This window comes from Zalophus californianus, chromosome 16 (genome assembly GCF_009762305.2).
Source record: "Zalophus californianus isolate mZalCal1 chromosome 16, mZalCal1.pri.v2, whole genome shotgun sequence".
Classification (NCBI taxonomy): domain Eukaryota; kingdom Metazoa; phylum Chordata; class Mammalia; order Carnivora; family Otariidae; genus Zalophus; species Zalophus californianus.
This window is the reverse complement of record NC_045610.1, coordinates 61728936-61741703: the sequence shown is the minus strand read 5'-3', so window position 1 is coordinate 61741703 and position 12768 is coordinate 61728936. Positions and strand designations below refer to the sequence as shown.

The 12768-nt window shown below is 61.3% G+C and overlaps 1 protein-coding gene across 1 annotated transcript; it reads left to right on the top strand.

The window, feature by feature from the left end:
• Window positions 1-9319: 9319 nt before the first annotated feature.
• On the top strand, window positions 9320-11575 carry LOC113939767 (carbonyl reductase [NADPH] 2-like). Its single transcript, XM_027626333.2, is given in 9 exon segments — window positions 9320-9371; window positions 9882-9979; window positions 10092-10246; window positions 10341-10366; window positions 10369-10382; window positions 10454-10553; window positions 10677-10740; window positions 11005-11123; window positions 11362-11575. Coding segments are annotated over 9 exon segments (732 nt in total). The 3' UTR covers window positions 11466-11575.
• Window positions 11576-12768: the final 1193 nt, after the last annotated feature.

Here is a 12768-nt window from a genome sequence, read left to right as displayed (position 1 = left end):
GTATTGTAAATCTCAGTCACTTGTTCCATTCGGATCCAGGGGCCAAGTTACAGTTGCTCCTGAGGAAGCACTAGCTGGTGGAAGGGTCTGGTGGGGTCTAAGGAGACAGAAATTCATCTCAGTTGGGCCAACTCCCCAGGGGGTGGTTGGCCTCCCCAGAGACACCGTCATCTGGAGGAAGGGACGAGCCGCTCCCTGTACGGAGAAAGGCCGAGCGGTGTGAGGACCCCGTGACTTGGCCTACAGACAAGAAACCCCTAGAAACCTCACCCCTAGAAAGTGACCCTGGACCCAACAGCTGGGACCTCAGCTTCCAGACTCACAGTGCATGGGGCCTTGTGCCTGCAGACTGGGGTCCACACCCAAAGGGTGTGGGGACAGGCATAGGGATGGCAGCTTGCAGGCAGGAAGCTTGATGCCCCTCCCCCTAATGCTGGGAGTAGCCCGGATGGCTTTTCCCAGGGGCACTGCCTTACACTTACCCACGAAGAACCTTTGTGCCTCGGGCCACCTTGGGAAAGAACTTACTAGGCTCTTGGCAAAGGAGATTTGCTGGCAGGCCCTCTCCCTACACCTTATACATTCGCTATCGGGCCATTATATAGGGAGCAGGGGCCTGACACCTTTTCCCACCAGAGAAGCTGTCAGCTGAGGGCAGGCTCAGTCCCAAGGACCCAGGAGCTTCCGGGAAGGGGCTCCTGCCCAATAACCCTGACACCCAAGGCCTCCCTGTCATTCTCCAAGCCCCGGTGCCTGGCTGTGAAACAGTCGGCTTCTGAGAGGGCAGACACCCACCCCTGGAGCGGGGCCAGGGGCCTGCAGGAGATGCTGGAGGCCGGCAGGGTGAGAATTCCCTGAGAAGGACGGAAACCTCCGCTGTGGTTCTGGCCTCCACGCCCAGCCGTCTCAGCCAGTGCCTTAGCGCAATCCCCTCTGCAGACGTCCGGCACTCTCCCTCTGAGCCTCGGGGCCCCAGCGGCAGGGTAAGCACTGGCCACCGTGGGTGAAGAAAAGAATCGACGGGGGCGCCTGGGTGGCTCAGTCAGTTAAGCGGCTGCCTTTGGCTCAGGCCCTGATCCCAGGGTCCTGGGATCGAGCCCCACATTGGGCTCCCTGCTCAGCAGGGAGCCTGCTTCTCCCCTGCCTGCCGTTCCCCCTGCTGGTGCTTGCTCTCTGTCTCTCTCTCTCGTTCTGTGTCAAATAAATTAATAAAAAATATTTAAAAAAAAAAGAAAAGAATCAACGAGGTGTGGTTTGCAGCTGACATGCCAACCGGGGCAGTGTGTCCCACGTGGCCCGACTAAGGCAGCATGCAGGGGCTGGCTCCCAGGTCCTCAAAGGAAACCTTGCAGGAACCCTTTCTCTGTGGTGCCCATAGCCTAAACACCTGTCCACAGAGGGGGTGTTCAAAGTGGGAAAGGCCAGGCGCTCAGCCCACAGACACCCCCAGAAGCAAAGCCCTCCCCAAACTGAACTCTTGGGATGGCCTGAGCCCTGGATCCCACTCCCTGCTGGGAGCACAGAGGCCCAGGGGCGAGATCTGACCTGGAATGTCTCGTGTGATTTTATTTATTCATTTGTCAGAGAGACAGACAGAGAGAGAAAGCAAGCACAAGCAGGGGGAGGGGCAGAGGGAGGAGCAGACTCCCCTCCAAGCAGGGAGCTCGATGCGGGACTCGATCCCAGGACACTGGGATCATGGCCTGAGCCACCCAGATGTCGCAATAAATAAATAAAATCTTTAAAAAAAAAAAGAATGTGCCATTCATTCATTCATTCATTCATTCATTCCTCACTCCCCAGATACAGTTGAAGTGCATTCTCTGCCCAGCGCTGGGGGATCAGAGGCGGACAGCACGCCCTGCCCTCCCGGGGCTCAGGCTGTCAGGAGTCACAGAGCGGATGTGATGGGGGTGGGGGACACACCACAGGTGCAGGAACCCAGGGGGGTGACCCTCAGAGAAGCTGACGTCCCAGTTCGGCTTCTTGGGCCCAGACCCCAAGACGGTGGGCGGAGCAAAGAGCCAAGCAGGCGGTGGCCGGTGGGGAGAGAGCCCGGGGCCTCTCCCGGCCGACAGGGCAGGAGCTGAGCAGGGCTGAGAGCCAGGCTGTGAGACTGCAGGTGACCTAGCCTTGGGGACAGGCAGATCCTCACGATAGAACCAGGGGGGCCTGATGGGCAGCAGGTGGCCAGTGGGGCATGAACAAAGGTCCGGAACCAGTGCAGGCTCTGCGCTCTGGGTGGCACGGCAGATAGGTGCCACTCAGAGAGAAGCCACTTGCTCAGCGTGGGCGTGGACGACCCCAGGGGCAGCACCCTCCACACCTCGTGGCACCAAAGCGCCCTTGCTTGGGAGACAGGCTTGGCCTCCAGGCCCCGGGGCCACGTGCACTCCCCAGCCCCCCACCCCCGCCTGGCGACCTTCTGCAGGTGCACAGAAGGGTCGTGGGACTGTACCTGTCCGCACCTCCCAGTCACTAAATGTTCCAGGTGGCGTCAAGCCTTCCCAACTGAGAAACTGGCCAGCCCAGGCAGTGGGGTGGGATCTGGCCTGCAGGGGGCCCCTCTTCCCAGGCCTCCCTGAGGCCCCCGTGCCCTTCCCAAGGGCAGCCTGGAGCCCAGGCTTTTCCAGTGGGTGCCCAGGGTCTGGCCGTTTGGTGGGGAGCCCCCTCCCCTCAGAGCCCACCTGTCCCTGGCCCCAGCCAGCTCTGACTTAGCTCCACCCCACCCTGCTCAAGTGTCCCCTTTGGGGCTTGTCCCTGGCCAGGTCCAATTTCGGGCAGGTCTGCTCAAGGGTGCTCTCCTTGCCCTGAGAAACAAAAAAAGCAAATAAAACCTCCCTCTCTCTTAAGGAGGAAACCTGAGAAGTTAGCTTGGAGGCTTGGGAAGGACCTTTGTTCAGGTGCAGCCCAGGCCTTTCACGTGCGGCCCCTGGGTGCCCGAGGCCTTCCCCCCCACCCCCGCAACACCTGCTGGTGCAGAGTGCGACATCTGCCTCTTGCCACGACCAGGTTCCAGATGGCGCAGCTACTAGGGGCGGAGCCTTCACCAGCCTGAGGACCTGCACGGCTGGCCCCCGAGCCCTAGTGGGAGTGGGAGAGAAGGCGTCCTTCCATCAAGCCCCTGGGATTATGGGGCTTGTCAGTGCTGCATGGGCTTGGCCTGTGGCACGGGGAGCTTAGCCAACAGCAGCCCCAGGGAGCATTCCCAGGAGACCACCCTCATCTCTGACACCAGCGGCAAGGTGAGGGGTCCCCAGGGCTACCCTCTTTGCAGACCAGCTGGCTGCAAATTCAGGGTACCCCACAGACACCCTCAGTTTCCATAAGTCACTAGAATGATCCACAGAAGGTGCTGTACTTAGGATTACATTTTTCTTACAGCAAATGGATACAGAAAATCACCAAAGGGAGAGAGAGAGGGTGGCACCCGGGAGAGGCCAACTTGCCCACTGTCTCACCCCTCCCGGAGTCCTGACCTGTGATAACACGCATGAAATGTCCCCAGCCAGGGAAGCTTGCCTGAACCTTTGGTGTCCAGGAGTTAGGTGTCCACCTACTGCCCATGTGGCTGGCCGACCTTTTAGACTCCAGGTCCCCCCAGAGATCAGGCCTGATACGACGTATCCCGAAGCCCCCAGCATAAATCACACCTGAGACAACCCCGTGCCCAGGCCTCCAGGCGAGCCGACACACGCCTGTCAGGCGGGACATGGCAGGGGCCCGGAGATCCTGTCGCAGGAGCAGAGACAAGGGCCAGACCCCTCTGTGGTTAACTCTCCACTAAACACAGTCTAAGAGGGCTGGGGGTTCACCAAGCAAGCTGGTGCAATGCAGGTGAGCGCCTGCTCCTGGCCCGCCACCTTGGGTGGGGCGGTCCCCACACCGGTGGCCTGCCACAGCCTGGGTCACACCCTTCTTGTGGCCTGTTTCACGCCCCTTTCCCTGGTGCGTCTGCCACACGCACCCAAAGCCCAGGGCCCAAGCTGGCCTGCGGTGGCTACGCATGTTGCTCAGTGATCTTCCTCTCAGAAACTGTGGTGAGCCCATGTCAGGGGCCCTGGGGCAGGTGCCAGGCACTTGGCAAGTCTTTGCTCCATCAGCTCTGATCTGGGCATGGAAGCCCTTTCCCGGGCTGCCCTGGCATGCAAGCGCCCTCACCCTCTTGCCTCGCCGTCTCCCTAGGAAGGCAGCCTCCATGGCCTGCTGGAGCAGAGGGCAGAGGGCAGACCCTGGGGGCTGATTCGGGAGACTGAACACCCCAGAATCTCACAGGTAGAAAAGTCAGGAATGTAGACGTCAGGGCAAGTGCGTGTGCATGCGTGTGTGCTGCATGGTGTGCCCGTGGGGGGAGCCCGGGGGACATGCGTGAGGCTGTGGAAGGCCCCCGGGCTGCCCTGTCCCTCTGCCCTGTCTCTCAGCCCCTCAGGGGTCTGCCTGGCCTGCCCAGCATGTTGGCACCTCTGCTTGTCGGCAGGCCTTGTCCCTCACCCACGTGGCCTCTGGGTCCCAGGCTTGGAGAGACTCTGGCAGCAGCTGGGACCCCCCAGCAGGCCGGGCCCCGGGTGTGGCTGCTGCCAGCTTTGCACACACGGTGGGCTGCATGTGCGTCCCCACGCCCGCAGCAGTGCGCCGCTCCTCAGCACGGGCTCAGCGGGCGCAGGGGGCTCAGCGGGCACGGGAGGGCAGCGGGCTCAGCGGGCGCAGGGGGCTCAGCGGGCACGGGGGGGGGCAGCAGGCTCAGTGGGCGCCGAGGGTTCAGTGGGGGCAGCGGGTGCTTCTCCTGGCTGTAGAGACACAGAGGAAGGGGCGTTCCCAGCCCAAGGCCTGCATAAGAGACCTGAAAGTGTCCGCAGTAGTCCTCGAAGAAGCGCTGACCCTCTGCAGACCCAGACTCAGTCTCACCCGGAATGATGGTGCAAATGGACCCCTCAGGCCCCAGGGACGCTTTGTGAAAGTGGCGGCACCAACTGCTAAAGCATGGGACCTGGAACTCTGGGGTGGGACAGAGGGACGCACGCTTTGCAGCACTAAGTGTCCCAAGAGCCCACTGTCCCTTTGCCCAAAGAACCCCCTGCGCCCGCCCGCCCCTCCCCCACCCCGCGGGTCGTGCAGCGGCCGCAGGTCCTCCTACTGCACAGGCCCCCTGCCCCCCCGCTCCATGAGTCTGGGCAGGCCGGGGTGAAATCCCAAGCGTGAGTTTGGGAAGTGGTGGGCCACACACACACCAGAACAACTTCACAATTTTGTTGATTAGGAGCAACAGACCCGGGGAGGCATCTGTGTGGAATGGACACCAAGGGCGTGGGAGCAGCGCAGAAGGGACACAAAGCTGCGCGGAGACGGACGTCCACAGGGCTCACCAGCAGAGCCGGGCTCCTGTGAGGGCAGCAGCTGGTGGTGCCAGCCGGGCGCTTGCCCCGCGGGCTGGGGCCCGGACGCAGGACAGCCGCACGAAACACCTGGAAATGCCGGGCTCCAAGGCATGCTGGGGCAGGAAGGCACCACGGGCGTGGAGAGGTTGGCACGTTCCCGTGAGACCCGCTCTCCCAGCCCGGAGAGCCCAGGGGGTGCACCCCTCAGCACCGCTTTTGAGAAATAAGTTCACGACGGGCCCTTCTCGGCAGCCAGAGAGCTTGGCGGGCATGGCTGCCGTCGAGCCGGGCTTCCCGAGTTCAGCAGGGGCACGGGATCCTGGGGTGGCACCCAATCCCCAAAGACGACTCGGTGGCGATTGCCACACGCGGCGGTGGTCAGAAGGCCACCAGACAGAGGTCTTCCTCCAGCGGGCAAGGAGCCCGGGCTGTGGCGTTGTGCAAGGTGAACAGGTGGCCGTGTGACCCGTTGCAGACGAGAGGTGTCAGCTCCCCGCTGCGCTTGCACGTCTGTGTGCCCATTCTGTCCTCTCCCGCCATTCCCGTCCCATCTGCCACAAGCCGAGCTGGTAGCGGCCAGGCTTCTGAGTTTGGGCTCCAGCATCTAAGGGAGCGCGTGGCTGGTTGTGCGCTGCTGGCTGAATCACGTTAGTCAGATTTTGCTACTGGCTTTACTTGGAAGTTAAGTCAGATGCACTGTGGCGGGTGTGCACTGGGTGGGCGGACGCCGCGCACGGCGGACCCGAGCCACAGGGGACGTTTTGCCCGCGGTTCGGAGGACAGATGTGAAGCAGAGGGACAGTGCTGTGCCTGAGGTGGTCACAGCTGACATCCCTCCATCAGAGCTAACATCACCAGCGGTGAGACGGGTTCGCATGGGATCCGCTGACGGCGTGCTGTGAGACACGGCGCCCTTCCCTGGAGCCCCTGACAGAGACATGCAGCCCCTCACCACGAGGGAACACTGGGCAAGGCCCAGCTGACAGGCTTTCTACAAAAGAACTGACCCCCAGGCTCCAGAAATGCCAAGGTCATAAAGGTCAAGGAAAGACTGAGGAGTGCTCTGGGGTGAGGGAGACGAGACGGGCCATCCCAAACCACAGGTGAGCCTGGACTGGACCCTTTCACTACCTGTTCAGGCAAGAGGCGTGAGTGACCTGCAGGGATGCGCCGAGCTGTGGACGCTCCTCCCAGGACACTGTGGGGGCAGGGTCTCGGGCCACGCGCTCTCACTGCAAACACAAAGCAACTGGACGCCAGGAACCTGGGGAGGTGATGGATGTGTTTATGACCTTGATTGTAGGGATGGTTTCATGGGGGCTTGTCTACGCCCGCTCCTCCAATTGTACACATTTAATCTGTGCAGTTCAGTGTTGCTAAAAAGAAAACCCCAGGCCCAGGGGCGCCTGGGTGGCTCAGTTGGTGAAACATCTGCCTTCGGCTCAGGTCATGATCCCGGGGTCCTGGGATCAAGTCCCACATTGGGCTCCCTGCTCTGTGGGGAGCCTGTTTCTCCCTCTGCTTGTGCGCTCTCTCTCTCTTACGAATAAATAAATAAAATCTTAAAAAGGAAAGAAAGAACAAAAGGAAGGAAGAAAGGAAGAGAGAAAAAGAAAATCAGAGGCCCAGGGGCGCCTGGGTGGCTCAGTCGTTAAGCATCTGCCTTCAGCTCAGGTCATGATCCCAGGGTCCTGGGATCGAGCCTGGCGTCGGGCTCCCTGCTCAGTGGGGAGCTTGCTTCTCCCTCTGCCTCTGCCTCTCTCTCTCTCTCTCTCTCTGACTCTCATGAATAAATAAAACATTAAAAAAAAAAGAAAAAAAAGGAAACCAGAGGCCCAAACCGTAGTCACTCATATCAGGGACCCTTGACCCAGTCAACCTGGGAACGTCCCGGTCGGCACTCGGAAGTGTCTATTCCCCTTAGGAGAGCCACCATGCCTGGAGCGAGGCATCCTTTGCTAATAATTTCCTTTTTCCTAGTCCCTCTCTTCCTTTAAAAACCTCTCCTTTTCTGCCGCTCAGTGGAGTTCTTCTCTACTTGCTAGATGGGAAGATGCCTAATCCACAAATTGATTGAGAAAGCCAATTAGATCTTTAAAATTTACTCAGTTGAATTTTTGTTGACAGTGTCTATCAACTATACCTCGATGAAACTGTTCTTTTTAAAAAGAACATCACTGGGAAAATTTATGAGACCTGAATGGGAGCTGAGGACACATGGTGGGGATTCGTGGTGTTAGTCTCCTGGATTGTGTGTTCGTGCGTGTGCACGTGTGTTCATGTGCACACGCGTGTGTGTGTGCGTGTGCAGGATTAATGTCTGTGTTTGAAGGAAGCAGACATGAGGCTACTTGGGGGTGATGGGGTGCTAGTTTTACTCTCAAATGACGCGGTGGGGAAGTCTGTAGCATCCTTGCAATTCTGAATTATTTCAAAATAAAAATTATCTGTAGCATTTGAACTGTGTCTGGAACACAGTGGCAGCCTTGGAGGGATGGAGCACGCGGTGTGGTGTTTTGATCTGGGGTGTGAGTTAGTGGAAGCGGGGAGGCGTTTTTAACCTGTGGGTGTTTGGGAGAACACTCCCCAGAGGGTCTTCTGTGAGATCAGGCAAGGGGGGGCGGGGGCTTGGGGCTGGAAGCCAGCTCCCAGGGCTCTGGGAGGGGTGGGAGCAGGTGTACTCCATCCTGGGGATCTTGGATGAGACCTGTGGATCCCACTGTAGATGAGGGCTCAGCCCTATGCCGCCCCAACGTGCTTCCCAGGCACGGCTCCAGTGCGCATTCTGGGGGCCTCGCTGTGCACACAACTGTTCCGCCCCCACAGCCGGCACCCTGAGTCCCTCTTGCGAAAGGATTTCTAACAAGTGTCTGGGAGGAAAGCCAGATTGCATGTGCTGTGCCATGCCCAGGGCAAGGATTTCCTCAATTTTACTCCCCGATGATTCACGAGGGCAAGGACATGCCCAGAGGGCAAGCCCACCTGGGCCTCCGGGAGCAGAATAGGTGTCAGAGAGGCAGGATGCGCTTTAGGACAGGAGCCTGTCTTCCCGGGACCGCACCTGGGGTCCAGCCAGGCCTGAATGAGGGAGAGGCAGCAAGGGCCCCCTGTGTGTCAGGGTCACACCTGGAGGGCCTGGTGGAGGGGTCCTGTGCCTGAACTCCGGACCTCCGGACAGTGGCTTTGGTCCTGTGAGGCCTGTGACATAGGACTGGAAGGCACTCGGGACATCCCCTTGGACTCATCCCCAGGAGCAGACTCACCATCAGAATCCACGGGCATCAGTGGCACGAAGGAGAAGCCCACAGTGAGTCCTTTGCCACTGCGAAGAGTCCACCCATCTGTGCTGAGATGAAGTTCCGAAAGGGGGAGGGAAGGGAAGCAAAGGGGGACAGCTGGGGAAGGAGAGAACCCCCCCACCCCCAGAGCCACCCCTGAGAGGGAATGAGGGCACCTCAGGGCGGCCACACCTGTGGACAGGGCTGAGCACTGTGCTTGCAGGCCCAAGGGACAGGGGTCCTCGGGTGGCCAGGGGCGCGTGAGGAAGACTCTGGAGCTGCAGTGGTCCCCAGACCGGGGCCATGGTGCAGTAGGGTCAGCGGGGCGGGAGACCAGCCTTAAGCCCAGTGTGCCTTTGCTATCATGCAGGGTCCAGCTCCAGGCCATCTGTCCCCAGCCAGCCAAGAAGGGGCATGCCCCCCAGTCCAGGGTTTATTTTTATTTCCTTTTCCAAAACTCAGGGTGGAATTTTTGGCCAGCACCTTCAGGTTGTGGTGAGGAGGGCAGCAGATCCCTGTGAATGTGGAAACAGAAGCTGTTGTGATGCCCCTCCCCTGCCCCGTGCCCCCAGCCTCCCTTCCTCGACGCCCCCAGAACGGCCTGCCCAGGCCTTTAAAACCTCCGTGCCCTCCTCTTCCGCTGGACAGAGGCTCAGAGTCAGCACTATGCAGCTGAATTCCAGTGGCCTGCAGGCCCTGGTGGCAGGGGCAGGGAAAGGTGGGTGCGAGCAGGGCAGCTGAGGGTGCGGGAGGGGCTGAGGTGGAGAGTAAGGTGGGGCCCGAAGCCTCACAGGCCTGTGTTGGGGTCGTGAGTCCCTCCATGCATGTCACGGACCACCCCACCAGCAATTATCCCCTCACTGCACCCCTGACAGCCCCTGGACCTGAGCCCAGGCTGATGTCCACCACCCAGCAGGCTGCCCTGGAACAGGACATTGGCCACTCCCTGGGCAGTGCGAGACTCCCTGCCCCCAGACGGTGGCCCTCAGGCTCAGAGATCCAGCCAGGGCCTCTTCCCTGGGCCCAGTGGGAAGGAGCCACTCTCTGGGGCCTCCCTTGGCCAGACCCTGGCTGGCCAAGCCTCTGACTCAGACCACCACTTACCCCCTGGTGTCCATTCTCTGCCCAGCACTCACTGCTCTTTCCTGGGCAGAAGGGGATGCAGCCCCGGGCCTCAGCCTTGACCCAGATGTACTGGGCCATCTGCTTACCCACTGCACCCCTGCAGGGATCGGGAGAGACACTGTGAAGGCCCTGCATGCCCTGGGAGCCAGAGTGATAGCTGTGAGCCGCACCAACACTGGCCTGGTCAGCCTCTCCAAGGAGGTGAGGCATGCAGCCCCGCCGTGGCCCGAGCAACCTGCCCCCCACACCCTCTGGGTGCCTCATGAGCCTGCTGGGAGTACCTCCTTGATCACTGACCAATGCCTCTCCACAGTGCCCCGGGATAGAGACTGTGTGTGTGGACCTGGGTGACGGGGAGGCCACAGAGCAGGCACTGGGCAATGTGGGCCCTGTGGATCTGCTGGTGAACAATGTTGCCATGCTGTTGACGCAGCCCTTCCTGGAGGCCACCAAAGAGGTCTTCGACAGGTGGGGAGCTGGAGAGCAAGTAGACTGGGGAGGGGTTGCTGAGGACGTGGGGCAGACGTGGCCACGAACCATCTGATTGTCTGCCTTCCCCCAGGACCTTCAATGTGAACCTGCGCTCCACGATCAGGTATCCCAGGTGAGCCAGTGGGAGGACAAGGCCCAGGTGGGAGTGCGGTGGAGTCAGGCTGCCCCTCTCTTGGCTTCTAGACTGTGGCCCAGGGCATGATCCACCAAGGAGTGCCTGGCTCCACTGTCAGTGTCTCCAGCATGGTGGACCATGTCTCCTTTCCCAACCTAGCCGTCTACAGTGAGTCCCTCTGCCAGCCTGCACCACCCATTCCATGCAGGAGATGCTGGGCTCTGGGGCTTAGCCTCTGTGCAAAGGAGGCTGAATCCCTAAGGGGTCCTCAGGACTGTCTGCCCTCCACAGGCTGCACCAAAGGTGCAATGACCATACTCACCAAAGTCATGGCCGTAGAGCTGGGGCCATACAAGGTGGGCATGGGAGGGGGGCCCTGGGGAACAGGGGTGGGGGATCACATAAGGTGGGGTGCAGGCAGGGCTTGGGGCTGGCAATGGTAAGGGGCAGCAGAGGGCATGGGAGAGGTCTGAGGATTACCCAAGGCTCTGGGCAGTGGGGTCAGTGATGGACTGAACACAGAAAGCAAGTTCTGCAGGTGTATGTTGGGGGGCTGCGCAGAGGCTGTGGGGGCGGGGCTCATATACCTGCTGAGGCCCACTTCGACCCCTGGGCCCTGGATCCGGGTAAACTCCGTGAACCCCAAGGTGGTACCGATGGCCATGAGCCAGAAAGTCTTGACGGACCCCGAGTTAGCCCGGAAGCTGAAGGAGCGGCACTCGCTGCAGAAGTTTGCAGGTCAGCGGGGCTGCGGGGAGCGGCGGGGCCCGCCCTGGATCCGGGTAAACTCCGTGAACCCCAAGGTGGTGCCGATGGCCATGAGCCAGAAAGTCTTGACGGACCCCGAGTTAGCCCGGAAGCTGAAGGAGCGGCACTCGCTGCCGAAGTCTGCAGGTCAGCGGGGCTGCGGGGAGCGGCGGGGCGCGCCGCTCTGACCCCGCCTGCCCCCCCGCCTGCCCCCCGCCGCTCCCCGCAGAGATGGAGGACGTGGTCAACGGCATCCTCTTCCTGCTCAGCGACCGCAGCGCCCCCACCAGCGGCTCGGGCATCCTCGTGGACGCCGGGTACCTGGCCTCCTAGAGCGTGCCGCGCTGGCGAGCCCGGGGGTGGGGGTGGGGGAGAGGCGGGGCTCGGCCCACCAGGCCCCGCCCCACACTCGGACCACGCCTCCCCTCCAACATCCGGCTCCGCCCAACACCCGGCCACGCCTTCACGCCAGAGGCCCCTTCACCCTGCCGGCCCCACCAAACCCTCTCCCATTCGGACTCGGTATCTGGCCACGCTCCCCATCCGCACCCGCGCTGCCGGGAAACCCCCTGTCGCCCCCGCCCACTGTGTCCTCCGCTGTGCTGGTTGGATTTGCCTAAATAAATGGAGGCCGTCCTCCTGGATCCAGTGCGTGCCACGGTTTTGGAGGGGTAGCCGCGAGGCCAGGGAGGAATCAGGGATGGGGGGCACACATTTCACTTTCCATGAAGTGAGGGGGCAGATCCTAGAGCCAGCCGGACACCACCGCCGACCCTGGCTTGTGGCTGAAGGGCAGCGACTTGTTTACACAGAGATTCTTGTTGTCCACGCCTCTCCCCCAAGAGGCCAGAGGCCAGAGGCCGGAGGGCAGCCTACAGCTACCTTCCCTCCCTGAAGGCTCTGATCCCGCCCTTCAGCCCCGCCCCGCAGCTGCGACCACCGCGGGTCAGAGAGGTTACGGGTCTCTGGGGTCTGGACTAGACGTAGGCCATCCCTCGGGAAGATGGGACGGAGCGCTCAGCCCGGCTGTGAGGGGACGGGGGGCGCTGGACCAACCGAGTTTATCCAGCCCAAGGGAATCCAGTTCCACCTCCAGGCACACCTCCCCTCACAAGACCACTCCCGGGAAGGCGGCCCGAGCTGGGCAGGGGTCCACAGCTGCTGCCCTGCCTTCTGTCTGGTCCGAGGCCAGGCACAGGAGCTCTGCGGGTCCTGCCGGGCTCAGCCGCGACCCTCCGAGCCGAGTCCCCACAGGGCACCTGGGGGGTGATGAGGCCTGAGGTGGTCACTCAGCTAGACTGGAAAAGTCTCCAACCTTGAGCAAGGACGCAAGGGATGAGGGGCTGGGGTGGGGTCCTACAGGCAATGGTTCCCCTGGGCAGGGAGAGCACAGGGTCGGGGTGGGGAGAGCTGAGGGCGTTTCCCGCCAACCTGCAGGGCCTCCCACAGCAAGGTTTGTGCCAGACCTGGCCGGCCCACTGAGGATCACGGGACAGTTTAGAGGATTTGGACCCTGTTCTGGGGGCAAAGGAAAGCCACAGAAGGGATCAAAGCACATGTGCCTTTCAGGAAGGACTTTCAGGTGGGGGGCCACTCTTCCCTTGGCCTCTGGGAGGCAGAGGGCAGGGTTTGAGCG